Here is a 19,131-nt window from a genome sequence, read left to right as displayed (position 1 = left end):
CACTTATTTCAACACTTGCAAATAAAAAAAAAATCACTAGACTGGGCTTAACTAAGGATCTAAATAAATTAGAAGCCATCGTTAATTAACCTCCCATAACTTCTGTTAAACAAGTTCAAAAATGTATGTGTGTATAAAAGATGTACCAAGACTTTCTTCTATTACTGCATTTCTAAAAATTCAGGCATGAGTAAGCTTTACGCCCTAGGAACCAAGTTACCTGAACTATTTTGTAACATTTCAGTAATTATATACTGCTCTGATGCTGATCTTTCTGATCATAAAGTAGGTAATTACGATAGCAATTGATGAGAAGAATAATTCATTGCAGAATTACAGTATTTGAGGGTTCCTCTAGAGTGCCTCTTTTTCTTGCACGATTTGGCTCAAAAACTAATCGACACATCGTCATCTCATAACAGGCTTAAATTTCAAGTTTGGTATTTTTCCATCCAGCCGTTTTAGCTCTAGACTGTCCTCAAGAAACCGTGACACACTGACAGACACACACCCATCATCGAGATATCAATTATTTTGGTATCAGGGGACCCTAAAATGTCAAGATGAGTTGAAAGCCGAAGATAAACATTTTTGACGAATCTAAAGTTTTTGCTCCCCCCCCCCCCCCCCCCCCATAGATGATAGGTTATTGTGGGGGAGGGCACAAAGCATAAAACACACCCAATAACAAAATGGAAAGTGGGGCTAAAAGTGTGGTTGAACAAGTGTTTCTTATAATAAAAGAACCACATCTGTACTAAAATATCCGAAAACCATCTGTTTAATTTGAAATGAAAAAAATGCATCTGACAATTGAGTTTGAGCAGTTTGCAGCAATTTGCCTGCCAGAGAGAGCGGAAGATAAAGATTCCGGGATGCGTGAGTTACTAGTAATAAAATTAACTGTGAAAGAAAGGATACATTGGTTGAATGTGTCTAGTCACATTTAGCAGTGAAACAATAAGACTAGGTAAAAAACTAAACTTCACATAGGCTATGGAAGCATTCATTTTAAATAATTTACATTTTTTCATTAGATAGTTGCTAGGTTCCATAAATTTTCCAATTTCCTAAAATGTAAATACAAATACTCTTCTTGTTGTGAGTATATATATTAAAGACACCCTTGAAAAATAACCCAAAGTACAGGGTCAGGGCAATGATTTTTATAGAAAATATATATTACTCTTACTTTCAAACCGAAATAAGGCGGGAAGGCATTATTATATCTCAATACTGAACATAATTCTTAGGTAATCTGGCTTAGTATTTACACTAGCAGTTTATTTTCACTAATTGTTCTTTTTTGTTTGAATTTCTAATTTCTTGTCATTATTTGTTGGAAGAAACGTCATATTCTGGAAGACATTGCTGGTAACTGAAGCCTGCTCTAACAGAATCAGAGACCTGGAAGGAATCTGTTAAACTTTGCCAAACCTGAAAATAATGGAGGTGACTAGGAGAAGAAATATTAAAAGAGCTGGCAAAAAGATAAATCCTGTGGTTCTGTTCTACCTTTCATTATAAACCATACGAAAAACCAATCAATTCATAGCTACAATCCTGGTCTTAATCAATCACGCACTTGTGATTGTGTAGCAACATGGCAACCACAATATAGCACTGTGCATAAAACCAAGATGGATTTAGAAATGATACAAAAATTTCACAGCAATCTTAGAAGAGCGTTCTAGCAAGAAAATTGTAGAATTGAATTCTGTAACTCCAAAAACCTCTATTTGTATAACAAGAGGAGCAAAAAAGGTTCAAAATAATGTACAAAAAATACTAACACATATCAGTTGTAACAGAATCGATCTTGGTTGGGACACAAATCCTTCATGAGGCACCATGACTTGTTTTGGTCTAATTTAGACATGATATTTTACTTAAAAAGCATGTAAATAAGAGGAAACCCATAAAAAAATGAAAATGAAGTTGAGGTTCAAGCAGCAATGTCAATCTGAAAAAGTAGGCACTTTGATTTAAAACAGAATTCAGAGAGCATCATTAAAAGAGATCAAAGATTATAGCAGCTCTCTAGCATAGCTTTTACTTTTCTTTACTGTTTTTTTTTCTTCTATTTTTCTGAGCAGATAGTGGTATTTTTATCTGTGGTCATTAGCTTTTGGTAATTGTGCTGGGCATGCCTCCCTCAGTATATTTCACTAAAGCACATGCAGTAGCTTATTCATGAACAAGTACTTACTTTTATTGGTACATTTGGACTGCCTTATCAAACACCATAATGTACTTAAATATTCTGCAGTTGCATTAGTTCGGATTACGTCTAAAGCAGGTTTGTATTAAATTAATTCAGTAAACCATTCAATGGCACATTCATATCAACCACTACTGGTAATACAGTAATCTTAAACCTCATGAATAAATGAAGCAAACAAGATATCATTATTGCCTATTATTTTCTAGAGAGCATTAAGCACTTTAGATGAGAAATGTACTGCGTGATACAAAAAGAATCGAGTTACACCCATAGTATAAAAAAATCTAAATTATCAATTGAACATTGAAATAATTGGACCTGGACAGATCTTCTACAAAATCTTCTCTGTTTTTAAAAATGGAGCATAGTAATTAAGAAAACCAAAAGGCTTGATGTTCAAAGCCTAGAGTCACATAAACAGTCTTTATAATAAGAAGGATAAAATGTAAAGCCAAGTGTCATTTCCTGACGCTCAGCACACAACAGCGCAGAACTCATTTTGAAGATGATTTTTTTACAAATGGGAAGTGGTCAGATGACTTCACTAAGCTCCATCTAGAAAGCCTATTAACATCACTTGTGTGGGTTGTATTATCACTACATTGTTAAATATTCATTTCTTCTGCTTTGCTTCTTTGACTCCTTTCAAAGGGAAGGTATTGTGTTACGATGGGCTTCAGAATGCTGAGTGGTTTAACATCTATTAGTTGCTGCTAATACTCCATTACTGTACGGGCTTGTGTATTTAAAATATGTGGACATTATTTATTCATGACTTTGAGCAGTATTTTGTATTTCATCTCAATGCTTATTTTGAAGGATATCATGACATTTCAAAAATGCTTTTTCTATTACTATTAATGTGATATTCTGATTTTTTTCTGTGATACCTCTTCTTGTGAAGTTGTCTAACTATGAGCAAATGTTTAAAAAAATGGAATGATAAAAGGCTGTAGGTCTTTCTGGCCGTTCAAATATGTACATACTTTATGTAATTTATCACCTTTTGTTGAACAATGCATGTTGCTGAAAACTGTAGAAATTTTTGCAGCCTGGTAAAACAAATTCATTTTCTGGAGGAGGTTTTCTTTCTGTTGCAGTTATTTGTTACTCTCCCCCCTGCAGTCTCTTCAGATCCTTTCCCATAAAGCAGCATCCTGCTTGGATCTAAACAGACTTTCTGTAGGGTGTAAGACTTGATTCCTTTCCCCTTCACCATGTCCTGTCATTACTGGTTACTATATATTGTTCTCCCTTTTTCTTTTTGAAGTGCATTGTGATGACACTCACTATGAAGTGTGCTAAAATAAAGATTTTTAAATAGAGTAATATAAGCAGTGATCTCATTCGTAATGTATATTGTCAGATCTCCAGTTTGTATAGTTTTGCTTTAGGTCATTTCTTCAATACTCAAAATGCCATACTTCTTTCCAGTTTTGGCCTCAATAGTCCTCCTATCTTTTAGAATGAGTTAAAAGATGAATTGGCTATATGCAGATGTCAAGTAGCTTTCAATTGTTCTCTCGCTTTTTTAGTGTAAGTTACCATGGAGTTAAAGCCTATGAGTACAATTTAATAAATTGACCATTTGACAACTTAACATGCCACTTCCAGGCATTTCTAACAGACTGGGAGTTCAAACTGTTCTTTATATAGCCTCCAGTTAATCCAAAATGCTGCTGCAAGAATTATTACAAGAAGAAGAAAATATGAACGCATAACTCCAGTTCTTAAATCCTTACACTGGCTCCCGGTTAAGTTTAGGGCAGATTTCAAAATCCTCCTTTTAACATAAAAAGCATTAAATGGCCAAGGTCCGGCTTACTTGTCTGAACTTATCATGACTTACAAACCAGAGCACACATTAAGATCTCAAGATGATGGTCTGCTTATGATTCCAAGGATTAATAAAATAACGGTGGGAGGTTGAGCTTTTAGTTACAGGGCCCCTAAACTGTGGAATGGTCTGCCTGTTACTATAAGAGATGCCCCTTCGGTCTCAGCTTTCAAATTGCGGCTGAAGACTCACTACTTCAGTTTAGTACAGTATATCCTGACCAGAGCTGCTGATGAACTGTACATACTGCATCTCTGTTATTAGTCATTAGCACTAAAACATAAGTAACATGATAGTTATAATTTGTTACTAACCCTCACCTATTCTGTTTCTCTTCTCGGTACTCAAATGTGGCACTTGGTGCCACGGCCCACCTGCCAAGTTGTTTTGCCTGCCTAAGGTAAAGTCATCCCTAATGGAGGATCACAGGAATTGTGGAGTAGAGGGGTCCTTTCATCGGATTGGCTGGCCCAGCGCTGTTTCAGCTGTGGAATGGCCAATAGGGGGAGGCAGCTTGATGAATGAGGTCTCCAGGACTCTAAACAAATCCCAATCATATTATGTGATATCATCTACTGTTAAACTGTACTCTGTACTTCTAAAAGTTTTATTTTTATACTGTATTGAGGATTTGTTCTGTTCTGTGTATTGTATTGTATTGTATTGAACCCCTTCTTTTTGACACCCACTGTACACCCAACCTACCTGGAAAGGGGTATCTCTTTGAACTGCCTTTCCCAAGGTTTCTTCCATTTTTTCCCTACAAGAGTTTTTTTTTGGGATTTTTTTCTTATCTTCTTAGAGCGTCAAGGCTGGGGGGCTGTCAAGAGGCAGGGCCTGTTAAAGCCCATTGCGGCACTTCTTGTGTGATTTTGGGTTATACGAAAATAAATTGCATTGTATAATTGTATTGTACTAGCACATTTAGGCCTGACACTAAATGCAGAGTTAACATTCTTTTTAAATTTCCAAAATGTTTTTTAGTATTTCCTTTATTCTGCCATCTAAATATTCTTGATGAATATGTGTTTTCCATGGGCGTTACTCTGCTTCATGAATTTGAGGAGTTTTTCCACCCAATTGGCAGCCACTACCCATACTGCACATTAAAATATTTTTGATGCATGATTTTTTAATCATAAATATTGGAGGCCCTCTTAAATTTTGTAAAGTGTAAAAAACACTCAACATGTCTGTTATAATGACTCATAGGGTTAGTCACAAGTTGCTGTTGCTTGAATCTTCCATCTAGACTGAAGCAAATGTCTAGAGCTTGCCTTACAGTGAGTGTATTAACAGTGCATGAATATTTTTGATTGGAAAACATTTATCATTAATATATTGTGGCAGGCAACTTGGGCATAAGGTGGAAGCCAGGAAAGTATAAGAAAATTATTTTCTGTAAGGCAAAGACAAATAAATAAAATGGAAGGGTAGGCAGAAAAAAAACCAGATAAAAGTATCCAAAAAACAGTCACTTCATGTTATTTTCTGTCTGAGTTTCCTGATAAAGTTTATAGTATCAACATGTCATGCTAGATATACTAAATCGTTCTATCCTCTTTAACATTTTTTAGGTTCCAGTTCATTTAAAACATACAATCTCTTAATCCTAACTTGGATCTACTACTCCTTGGTCTTCTCCATGTGACCAAGGCATAGTATATTCCAAATAAGAGGCATCCTGGAGCCTACTAACTGCAAACCAATAAACCACCACAGCTGGCCCTTCTCAAACTGGACAAGGTACACTTCAACTCTGAGGACCCCCATTTTGCCCAGCCCCTCAATCTGTCACTAAACCTGAGGCTAACAGTGCCACACAGTAGCCTCATTTTAACCTTGTTACCGCAGGAGAAAATGGGGATGTAGAACAAAAAAAAGAGTGTTCGGCCTTAGAATGAGACATTGAGAATTTTAATTGAAACTTTTTTCACGTTGTCATTATGGGGTGTTGTGTGCAGAATTCTGAGGAAAAAAATGAATTTAATCCATTTTGGAATAAGGCTGTAACATAACAAAATGTGGACAAAGTGATGCGCTGTGAATACTTTCTGGATGCACTGTATATATTTTTTTGTTTCTCAATATTTTTGAGTAATAAAGCTGTAGTGTGTGAGATATTTTTAGGCAGCACATCATATTTTGCTTCAGCTGTGATCGCACAAAGAAATCATAAAGAAATTACATGCTTTAATATGTACAAAGAAAGAAAGAAATCATATGCTTAAATTAAAAAGTAAAAATCACTTCTATGCCAAAAATAAGTGGGTTAACCAGGAAAAGTTTAATCGCAAAACTGACGCTCCAAACGCTGTTTTTATCCTAAACTCTGATGATTCAGGAGTGCACATGCTGATCTTTTCTATGGTTATGGAAACAATATAATGCATAAGATGGTTGAGGGTAGTATTGCCATAGCAACAGTTCATGTGATCACTACACAATGGTGGCATCTGTAAACAAACATAGTAACATCATGGAATAAATATTCAGCTTTTTCAATTCAAATGCTAAACAATAAATAAATGCCAGAATTGGGTTCCTAGGGTCTTAAAACACCAAAATAGACACATTTATTGTAAAAATTCAGTTCTCACAAAAAAATTAATTAAAGAAACCTATCACAACTAAGAGTACCAATTATTAATTCTGAAAAATTCATACAGTAACCTGAAATCTATACACCTAGAATGCTAAACATTTTACACAGGCTGAAAGACACAATGCTTAAGCACATGCCAATGGATGTTCTCCTCAATATATTAGTTGCTGTGCAGCAACAAAAGAATATTAGGGTCAGACATGTACAGTATGTTAAAAAATGAGCCAGAGGAATGGCTTACATTGACGGCAAAGAGTACTGTGCTCCATACAGGACAAAGTCATCACTGGAGTCTCTCAGGGATCTGTACTTGGATTGTTAGTTTCATTAATGCATACTAATTATATGCATGAAAATAAATAATAAAGATAGCAAGAATTACCCCCCTGAAGAGAATTTAGGAGCTTATGTTGCTAAAGTGTACTCGCTCATGAAACAATCAGACTCTATAATTCACTAGTGAGGCTGTATTTATAGTAGGGTATGCAATTCTGGTCACTTCATATTCTGTGTATCATGATGAGGGTGGCAGAGGTAATATGTTGAAATGAACCAGCCAGGCCATTCTATCCTTAAGAAGTTTTACAAAACCCTACTGTGGAATTTCCTGCAACTTTCAAGTGATTTCAGTGATTTAATCACTACATTGTGTCCTAGATATACCTCTGGGTCTTTTCCCAGTGGGATGTGCTTTCCACACCTCCTTAGGAGGGTGGTCAAGTATTATTCTGACTACAGGATCAAGCTTAATGTAGCAATCTCATACCTTCAGTTATTATAGGTGAAGATGGGAAGTCAACTAAATTGTAAAGTAATGGTTTTGTCCAAAGGTTTAGCTCTGTCTTTATTCCCACAGTCCAATGTTCACAGTTCTGCTGTGATTGCACAGATTCATTAGTCAATCTCATTATCAGCATTACTCTCATTCATGAAAAAGATGTACTGCTTCACCTGGGGCACAAACTCAAAAAGCACGAAAGAGCCACTTTTTTGCCAAGAAGGATAATTACCTCAGATTTGGAGGTGCTAATCCAAACCATAATACAATCAATTGCAGATAGTTATGGTATGCACTGTGGATCACATTCTGATGAGGCCAAGAGACACACTGCAACAGTAGGTTCTACAGGTCTTTGCTGCATCTGATATCCAGGGAATGAAAATCACAAGCAGGACAGGAGGGGAAATGCACAACTGGCAGAGTTCAAAACCACAATGAATCAACTGTACTTAATATTGAGTAAGCAAAAACAACTCTAGTTACATAAAAACAAGGTTTATTAGTGGCCACAGAACAAAATAGTGTTGAAGGACCTTCCGCAAGATACTATGGGATGTATGGTCTTAAACCTTTTCCAAGACTACAAAGCACAATAAGAGAGTATTGGTAAATTCCAATAATCCCTCAAAATGCTGTGCAAGAACAAAGCTTTGGTCTACTATTCCACAGCCATTACAGAGTCCGCATTACTCCTTCCAGATCTGAGGTTCAAATGCCAGAGCTTCATCAAGCTTGTATCACACTACAGTTTTTAATTTGGACTTGGCTGTAGTTGCTACACTTTTGGCCGGACAGTACCTCTCATCTTTGAAGACCCTGCTGCTAACATTGCACAAAAGATCTGTTTTTTTCGACTTGGCAACGTCCCCCACTGCTAGTGTCCACTAACAGATCCTAAGGTTGCTGCAATGGCAAGCACCAACAGCCTTCTAGCCACAGCCCTTTGCAGACTCTGCTGCCGAGATCTTTACAGTTTATGTTCATGACCTCTGCCAAGGGGTAGGAGAAGCTTTTCTGGAGGTGAGAGTTGCACTCATCTCAAAAAGAGGCATCATCTAGTTATTCCCAGCATATTCTTCCACTCATCTGGGTCTTACAGGTCTGTCCAGTGGAGATTCCAAGTAGTATGAGCCAGCTTGCCACCAAGTGGCAGTCAGTTGACAGATTTGCACCATTTTTTACCTGAGTGTCCTGAACTGCTAAGTTGATCTTTGATCTGTGCCCAAAAATACTCTAGCATGGACTACAGCTGTGAACATCCTTGTGTGGATGACTAAAGTGGTCCAGTTCAATTAACCTGTCAGAATAAGATGCACCCCTTAAAAGCTTCATGTTCCTTAGACAGCAGGTGGGTTTCAAACTGATAACAGTTTCCACATCTCTACCAATGTTGGCTAGAGCAAGGAATAGCTAGATGATACTAGAAGATGGGTACAGCATTAGCAGCCCTACCTGTTTGCCTACTTGTAAAACACAGTAGCAACTGCTGACACACTAAAAAGAATGCAACTTAACAATTTCATAGGCAGACAGCCCACACACTTATAACCACAAATAACCTGTCTAGTTCCACATTACATCACACTCATTCATGCAGTTTTAACTGATTATTTCATAATGCGTTTCATAACCATGGATAATTGCCAAATAAGATTACCAAACATGCCAGAGCAGAACAAAATAGCACTAGAAGTTGTTTAGAGGAAGATAAAAAATGGATGAAAAGAGAAAAAGTGCCACTCTTCTGCATTGTTTCAGTGTTGGTTATTCAGACAGGTAACAAGGCATAGAGCAATCTTTGAAGCCTATGTCAAGCTAAGTCACGTGTGTCTGTGACAAATTATGTCACTGGTCTAAAGTTGTCAGTCTCATGGATTTTGTGGAATTACTTACAGTACTGCCTTTTGAAGGCTGTCACAATACTTGATAATGGTGTACAGTTTTTCTCCTCGTTATTCAGTGCTTTTCTCCAAAAGAGGTTTAGAAACCATATTAGTACTCTTTTCAAAAAAACTCTAGACACAATGAAGAGTTGAGTGGTGTAATCAAACAATAAAAATGGTTTCAACATTTACTTAGAACAATGCTATTTCTTCACTGGGACTTTGTAAAAATTCTCGACGTGCAATCATTGGGGTTCTTCGAGACAAACTGATGTTTGATTAGCAACTGGAGTTATCCTTGCCCCCCATAGAATATCACACATTTACAACTGTAAAAGATTAACGGCAGATATAACAAAACAAGGAAATGCCAGCTTCTAACAGATTCTAGCTAATAGAGATACTCAGATAAGATGGTCACATTGTACTGACATTCATTATTCTTTTTAGGCAGTGTATTGTCAAGTTAAGTGTCTGATTTATTTCCACAACATATTACCTGGCCGACTGATCTCAGCAAGCCAAAGAAACTGTCAGCCGCCCTCATGCCATTGCTTGTGACATCAGCCTAAATTTCTCTTTTTCAACATCTGATAAACCACTGATAAACCTCTTCACTTTCTTTGGTTTTAAACTTCAAACATGCAGCAACCTGTGGCTACTAATGCTTCAGCTATCAAGCGCATGCTCACTTCTATATTTACAAAATTTACTGGGGCAAATGAAAATGCTGTTGTTATGGTCACATTGAAAAGAAGCCCGTCCAAAGTGATTAGAGGTATAAAAAATGGAGATGAAATAAAGCTAATGTAATAGGAGCAGGGAAAAACCTTAGTCAAAAGAGTGACACCAAGGACACAGCAGTGTGGCAGTATAATAATGGACTGGGAGATACGATGTAGATAAGAAACTGTTCTAATGCTGAGAAATGGTATAGACAGAATTGGAGCACATGGACCAAGAGATGAAACGAAAGACTAAACCAGGAAAACAATACTATCTGGCATAAACTCAAAGAAGAGAACCAAAAGTAAAAAGGAAAGAGTTTGACAGAAATTCAATACAGAGTCAAACAGAGCTTTTAAAAGGTATTCTCAAACTTGGGCAAAGAGTTCCGACATGTCGACTTAAACACCAATCGGCCACAACATTAAAACTACTGACAGGTGAACTGAATAACATTGACTATCTAGTTACAATGACTTTGGTCAAGTGGTGGGATATATTAGGTAGAAAGTGAAGAGTAATTTCCTGAAGGTGATGTGTTGGAGGCAGGAAAAATGGGCAACTGTAAGGATCTGAGCAATTTTGACAAGGGTCAAATTGTAATGCTCAGAAGACTGGATCAGAGCATTTTTAAAACAGCAGCTCTTGTGGGTTGTTCCTTTTATGCAGTGGTTAGTACCTACCAAAAGTGGTCCAAGGAAAGACAACCTGTGAACCGGTGACAGGGTCATGGATGCCCAAGATTCACTGATGCAAGTGGGTAGCGAAGGCTAACCTGTCTGGTCTGATTCCAGAGAAGAGCTACTGTAGCACAAATTGCTGAAAAACTTAATGCTGGCTATGAGAGAAAGATGTTGGAACATACAGTGCATTACAGCTTGGTTAGAATGGAGCTGCTGACCAGTCAGAGTACCTATGCTGACCCATGTCTGCACCTACATGGGACATGTGAGTATCAGAACTGAAAGATGGAGCATTGGAAGAAGGTGGCCTGGTCTGATGAATCACATTTTCTTTTAGATCATGTGGACAGCTAGATGCATATGCATTGTTTACCTGGGGAAGAGATGGCATCAGGATGCACTATGGGAAGAAGGGAAGTCAGAGGTAGTGTAATGCTCTGGCCAATATTCAGCTCGGGAATCTAGGGTCCTGGCATTCATGTGGATGTTACTTTGACATGTACCATCTACCTAAAGATTGTTGCAGACCACATACACCCCTTCATGTTGTCAATTTTCCCTGATGGTAGTGTTCTCTTTCAGCAGGATAGTGTGCGCTGCCATACTACAACAATTGTTCAGGAATGGTTTGAGGAACATGACAAAAAGTTCAAGGTGTTTGCTTTGCCTCCAAATTTCCCAGTTTTCAGTCCAATTGAGCATCTGTGTGATGTGCTGGAAAAACAAGTCTGATCCACGGAGGCTCCACCTTGCAACTTACTGGACTTAAAGGATCTCCTCTTAATGTTTTGGTGCTAGATACCTCAGGACACCTTTAGAGGTCTAATGGGGTCCATGCCTCGATGGGTCAGAGCTGCTCTTATGGCACAAGGGGGACCACCATAATACTAGGAAGGTGGTTTTAATGTTGTGGCTGATCATTGTAAAGTATATTCTCTGGACTGTGATGTCACATAACGCGACTTTCAATGATATTTCCCCTAGTAATGAGAGCATGCATCACAGCAACGGCTGGCAAAAATGTTTCTAGCCACATGAAAAACAAAATAGTGTTGCAGAAGATTCAAACCATAATAGGAAACAAGTGTAACAAGGCTAAAACTAAGCTGCAATAGAAAAATAAGGGTGCAGATGAATTCTCTATATTTGAAAATCACAGGAAAAATATTCAAGGAGAGAGAAAAAAAATGATGAAATTCAGAAGAAAATGTATAAAATCCCTGTTTCGTAAAAGAAACGAGCAATGGTCAAACACCAAAACTTAAGCCAATTTGTCACATTCATTTAAATCTCTAATCAAAAATTAAAGTTGATATTAACAAAAGCAAAGTTCTTAAGCCGGAATGAACGTTGACATCATACGTGTAATGACATCACCCATAACAAAATATAATGCTAAAAATGTTTCAAATTTATGAAAATATTTTTGAAAGAAGAACAAATGTCTTTATTCAAAATCCTTAGGTTAAAAAAATAAAAAATAACGCATATATTAAAGAAAACTCCTCGGAGGAACACATAAAACTGTAAAGCACACAGGGTCTAGTTAACAAGAAAAACAGACAGATCCAATCACCAAAGCCCAAAACACAAACCAAAAATCATTCTCAAAATATATGTTACAAAAAGTCCTAATTAAAGTTCACTATACTTACTAGTAGTTATTTTTGTTTTTGATGTTGTTGTTCTGAAACAAATCTAAAATTTCAATGTTGGAAAATCTGCACAGCCATTTAAATAGGTGGAAAGTGATGAAATAAAATGTCACTTGACTTCCTAGTCATGTGACCAATAACCAGTATAGTTACAATAACAAAGAAGCTTTTGATTGTACCTAGATTGACACAAAAAGGTGGCAATCTCACCAAAGCCAAAAACCAAAATGGCATTGCCAAATAACACTAAAAATTATAAGCCATCATAAAAACAAATCTAATAATTTGGAAAATGAATCATACAAATTATTAAGGTGAGAGAAAAATTGGGTTTATTACAGCTGTGTTGTCATATTTTTGGTAAATCAACTTACTCACACTTATGAAACTGATCTTACATGTCTGTAAGTGTGAGAGTGATATTATTTGATGTGATGTAGCTGAGTTGTTATTTTGAGGTGATATATGCTTGTGTGCTGTCTGACTATTAAATAACTAAATAGTGTTCTCCCAAGAGTGCTGTCTATTTCTTGTTTTTCCTGATCAATAGGAAGCAGGGTGTGGTTTTATGCCCAAGGATGTGAAGCAGTTTTGCTCTTTTAAAGATGGGGACTCTCATTTCTTTGTAGCAAAAGCAAAGTAACATCTGATCCCAAACAGAAGTGACCTAAGATGAGGTGTACAGCAACCTCACAACCAGGAAGTCAAGTGGCCAGAGGTGATTTGGGCCAAATGCTCAGTAGTAGTTCCTAGATTGTATGGTGCCTCGGGCACAACCCTCCTTCAGCTATCCTCCCGCCAACAACAAAAAAAAAAACACCATTCTGATCTAGCTGGAATTTGTATCATGACATTTGGAACAACAAAAATAAATAATCATAACATTTAAAAAAGGTAATGTATGTAAATATAAAAATATATACAAAATAAAACTAGATTGCACAAATCCTATATCACACAAATACACAAATATAATAACACACTCATAAAGAAAAAAACTTGATTATTACACTAAACCCTGACCTTGTCAATTATTGTACATCAACATAAGAAATTTGCATATGCTGCACATTTAAATATACATGTCATTATGCACAATTGATCAAACTTTCAGAATAAGAACAAAATGAACCATACAACATCCTTGGCTAATTCTAGGTGTAAGACACACTGCTCTGTATTTTTGTTCTCGGTTTTCTGACTTTCCTTCCAGTTTACAATTCTGATTCTTATCTCATGTTTCCGAATTGGTCAGTTTGTCTCTGGTTTAGGTGAGCTGGAACAATTTGCAATGGAGAAATTGATTAAGATCCTTTAAGAGACATGTGCCAATCATGTTAGAAACACAGTAAGAGGCTGCTGTAAGTTGTGAGTCAGGAAGGGTACACTATTGACAATTAATTGTTAGAATAGGGTTAATACTTTTGGCCTTACCATTTTTGTTTTTTCTTGTTTAAATTCATAGATAGATAGATAGATAGATAGATAGATAGATAGATAGATAGATAGATAGATAGATAGATAGATAGATAGATAGATAGATAGATAGATAGATAGATAGATAGATAGATAGATAGATAGATAGATAGATAGAACTTATTACATACCAGTCATAATTCTCTTCATGGAGTCATTAATGCTGGCCTGTACTGCTCTGAGGGCCTGGGATTTTCCTAACAAGTCACTGCCCAGACAATAGGGAAGCTGCCAACGATTGGTGATACCTGTTTGATTTCGAAGACGGCATCTTGGAGAAAATGGGACCTGGATGAAAATGTCATTTACAGTACATGTTAATTTAAAAGTAGAACTGTTAATAAATCCAATACACAAAGCATTTTAATTTCCTCATGGGATTAATAAAGTTTATCTAATCTAATACTGAATATTTAGAGGTCTGCTGTCTGTTGCAATCCATTTTGCAATACACCGTGGTAGTTAATGCTTTAGACTTTGCTTCATTTATGGACTGTAGTCTGCCTCATGTTTTGTTTTTAGCATCATGCCTGTTTCTTTCTTCAGTTATAAGGCAATAACATTGTGTGTACTTTTCTGATATTAAAGTTTGCTTGCACTACATTTTACAAGTATTGACATTTTTTTCCTTTGAACCATCTGGGGGAGTTTTAAATCAAATGCACCCATCATGAGTTTCTATCTTTCTCATTCATCATTAATGTAATAGTTTAGATTAGGGGTCCCAAACTTTAAGTCAAGGCCCCAGAAAATGTTGCATAATCTGGTTATGGCCCCAACTAATCTAGGTGGACCTGTTCTTCGCTACTGTTAGCAGTAGTCACACTGAATGATTTTGTATAAAAGTATACCAGTTAATCAAAGCCAACACTTAACTACGTCAGTCTACTGACAAATATGGTATGTCATTAAATGTCACATGATATCTCTAGGCTAGGGGGTTTCAGTCTTTTTTCTTGGCCTACTAACCCCAGGAATTAAAATATTTTAAAGTGCTGCCATTTTCTTTTAGTCTTAAACTATTAAGTACCTTACTTGTAATAATGTATTCTTAACTCCCACTCCTCCACCTAATATTGTACATAGGTATTTTAACAAATGATTACAGAGAGGTTTTATTTGTGGTTGCCTATGTCTTTTAGTTTTTCTTATAGACACCAAATACTTTTTAAATTAATTATTTTTAATATAAGAACAATAGCATGGATTAATAAGGAATAAAAATGGCACAGCCTACATTTTCCATATTTTTATTTACAAAAAAGATACAATTACATATGAATCCAGATTTAAAAATCAGAAAAATAACCGAAGTTACATGACATCAGGTGTAAAAAGAGGAAAATAACTCAGTATCAATGTGAAGGTTGTTTGTCTTTATGTTTTATATGCTCATTATTGTCAATGTCTGGTTCCAGTTTTGATGACTTTATGCACTGTTCAGCTTTTAACGTCTGCCTATTCCTGTATTTATTTTTAAAGGAAGGATGCAGGTTACCAAACATTGGCAATTCTGTCTGAAACAATAGCTTTCTTGATTAATATTAATAATACTAATATGCAATATTAGATATATTTATTTTATCATAATTGTTAATAATTCATCTCCAATGCATATTCTGCTGTCTTTAGTTGGCCAAACTGTTCTAAAAATGATCATACATAACACAAGATCACCAAAACTAAAAATCTTTTAATGTCGGAGGACCTGACCTGAGAGAGACAGACACACTGTACTCACCTGAGACTTAGAAATCCATCAGTCTTGCTGCATAGTTGCTGAGAGGTCTTCACCCTAGTATGGATCGGCTCAAAAAACAGTGAAAGCGAGAGAGACAAAGCTGTTCCCTTTCAAGTAATGTGAATAGTGAGAGACTTTGTTTTGGTGGGGGCAATAGAAAAGAGAAGAATAGGGGTGGGAAAGGCAGCAGTGAAGTCTTGCAACAGGAGCACCATAAGAGAGCATGGTGGAATCAGAGCACAGCTGGGCATTGAGATTTGGGTTTGGCCATTGGGCATCATTTTATATTCAACTTTTTTTTTGCTTTCACATGTACCACCTGACAGCTGATATGTACCACATAAGCTTAGGACTGCTGCTCTCATGTAAGACTACATTGATATAGGACTACTTTTTTGTAACACATGGAGAACGTTTTCAGGTACCAATGTATTTATTTTTCTGGCCCTTAAAATGCAGAAACCTATAAAACATTAATAGAGGTGAGAAAAGATGAAGAGGAAGAAAAATATGTTTATTTTAAAACTAGGCAATTTTAAAGCAATATTTGAATTTGGAATTCATTTTCTTTATAATGCCAACCTTGCTGGGGCCATTGAGCCTAGTTTGAAAACTATTGGCTTAGATAGCAAGTGGTGTCGAACAACGTGTTTAAGGAAAAATAACATATACAGTACTTTTGAAAATGAATTGTGTGCATTAACACTTGAACTTTTATTTATACGGTATTTATTGAAAAGGCATGAAAACTCTACTGAGGAAACATTAATAGTTGTAATATGAGCGCTATATAGCGCCCGACCCGGCACAGACTCAGGCAGAGGCACGTACTTAATTAAAACAGTTTTTATTCTTCTTCAGCCGTGGTGCACGTCTTACCCGTGTCCCACAGGCCCAACACAGTCCCAAAAGCACTTCAATATAGCACAACAAACCACACTTCTTCTCTCCACCTCAGCAGCACCACCACCACTCCTCCTCAGGCTTAGTCCTCCTCCTCCCGACTCTGGCTCTCGAGTGATGGTGGCTGGCCCTTTTTATACCCACACCCAGAAGTGTTCCAGGTGCTTGGCCACCTGGTCCTAATTGCCCTTCCGGGTGGGGCTGAAGATATGACCAGCCAGGCTGCTGACTCCATGCAGCTCCCCCTGGCGGCCATCCAAGCCCCCAACCAGGCTGAGGAGGACTCCATGTCCCATGGAGCCATGCGCCAGGCTGGGGAATCATCATCTGCCAGGGAGGCTGCCACCAAGCGTCCCGGGGGAGGTATTGAGCTGCCCGTGGTGGCTCCGCCGGAACAGATGCAGCAGAGGCGTCCCTGCCGGGCATGGAACCCGGCTCTCCTTTACATAGTGTATATCGAATTGGACATTAACACTGCTTGAGGCTACACCAGCCTCTCATCTGATCTCGGAAGCACTGTGCAGCAGCTTTGGTTTTTGTTTTTATTTCAATTATTTCAAACAATAAAACAACAAGAATGCACTGTGAAACCTTATTCCATGAGTTTCCCTCTTTACTCATCACTACATTATAACAGTTTCAATTTCTGCATACTTGTAAGGCGAAAAGCTATGTTTTCTGCTTTCAAAAAATGTAGGAGGACATTTGAATATATTTTTAATAATCCTCTATAACCAATACTTTCAAATATAGTGTCCCAAGGCCAGATCGTTATATCTGTAATTGTTTCTGGTGTGCTTGTATGGTGTGGGGTGAGTTTTTTACTGAGGTGTCTTGTGCACCTTGTCTTTCCCTTTAGTGTGTTACTGTTTATTGGTTTTATTGTGTTTTCCCTTCAACATTGTGCTTTGTCAGTGTGTAATTGTTTTAGATTGGTTGCACATTTCTGGAGTGCTGCAAAAGAGAGGCGACACAAGAGAGCAACAAGGAGTCAAGTACTTAAAGTGGAGTTTTACTTAGGCTTGGGTTGTAAATAAACACTATTGTGCTTTCATTCCCACGTCCACTAGACTCATCACCCCTGTTTCGTTACACCATTTGTTGCCTTGTCTCATCTAAATTCACTGGGAAAAGAATGCTTTTGCACAAAATGACACATTTATAGGTATTCATATATAGACTATGCTTCATTTTCAAATGTTCAGTATGATCTTGGGGAGAGTATACATAGAAAGGTCCAGACTTGAACTATTCCCTACAAATAGTGAATCCAGCCCTACAAGAAGTAAACATTTATGTTGATGCTCACAAGGATAACCAATATGTATGGAATTTTTAGTTAATATCTAATAATCTTTTACAATTTATTATAAACAAGGGGGCTCTGCCCCTGCTCGCTTTGCTTTCCAACCCCCAGGCAGGCGTTACGCGTTAGCCACTTTGCGGACATGCCGCTCACATAGGGGGAATCAGTTGTACAATTTAAACAGATTGTTATTTTCATGGTGTGACAGTTTACGGGTCCCTGTGACCCCTTGAACCCTCAGACCAGACATCAGACACCAGATAAAAGTCCAAATATTTTATTATAATAATAAAGTGCACAAAGCACCCTCTACTCCACTATACTCCAATAAATCAATAATCACAAATAAACAATCAATACAATCCTCGTTGCCACCCTTCCACCCAGCTCAGCTCGTCATCTGGGATTACCCATGGTCCTTTTATATTCCCTGACCCGGAAGTGGTTCCAACCCAAGTCCATGTGATTCCTTATCACTTCCGGGTCAAATAAAAAGTCCTTTTCTTCATCCTGGAAGCACATCATTTCCCTTGTCTCCTTGCCTATGACGTACTTCCGGGTTATAGGGCATGTAGAATTCCCTGAGCCTCCCTACAGCGTCTCCTGGAGGTCCCCATGGTATCCAACAGGGCTGATTGTAAAAACTACAAGGTCCATGAGGCCCTGCTGGAATTCGGGGAACCTCTATGCTGCTGGGAGGGCTCCATCTGGAGGTTTGGAGGTGTGGACCAGAATATATGGCCAGCCATCCCTCACAATGGGAATTGTTACATGTGCATAATAGAACTATTTTACATTACAGCGAGTAATTAACCATAGTAAAAAATAGTAAAACGTAATAAATTGAAAGAAATTTATGTTTCATGTTGCGGTAGAGGTATCTGTTGCGTTATAAATTTTTGTTCTGTTTAGCTTTGAAATTAACATGCAAATACTTTTTAAACTTACACTTTTACTGTAAAACTTCAGTAAAAACAATTTTTGGAATTAAGTTTTCATCAATATCGAATTGAATTTTGATTCCGTGTTTGGACTTACATCGTTACAATGCAACGTATAACTGCCTGTGAGTAAATATTGTTTCTTTCTCTCTAATAAATAAACTGACTTTTTTGAATGTATCCCTGTGATTTGTTACAGTCATATGAAAAAGTGTGGGAACCCCTCTTAATTCTTTGTATTTTTGTTTATCATTGGCTGAGCTTTCAAAGTAGCAACTTGCTTTTAATATATGACATGCCTTATGGAAACAGTAGTATTTTAGCAGTGGCATTAAGTTTATCGGATTAACAGAAAATATGCAATATGCAT

General features: G+C 37.2%; 1 protein-coding gene across 1 annotated transcript in view; it reads right to left on the bottom strand.

Annotated features, from left to right (window-relative positions):
* The window catches only part of LOC127526653 (uncharacterized), a 61,627-nt gene that overhangs the window by 24,380 nt on the left and 18,116 nt on the right, over positions 1-19,131 (bottom strand). The window contains exon 3 of the mRNA XM_051922596.1: positions 14,002-14,158. Coding sequence (XP_051778556.1) covers positions 14,002-14,158 — 157 coding nt within the window. The remainder of the gene's footprint in view (positions 1-14,001; positions 14,159-19,131) is intronic.

Source organism: Erpetoichthys calabaricus, chromosome 2 (assembly GCF_900747795.2).
Source record: "Erpetoichthys calabaricus chromosome 2, fErpCal1.3, whole genome shotgun sequence".
Taxonomy (NCBI): Eukaryota; Metazoa; Chordata; class Cladistia; order Polypteriformes; family Polypteridae; genus Erpetoichthys; species Erpetoichthys calabaricus.
This window is presented reverse-complemented; position numbering and strand designations above follow the sequence as displayed.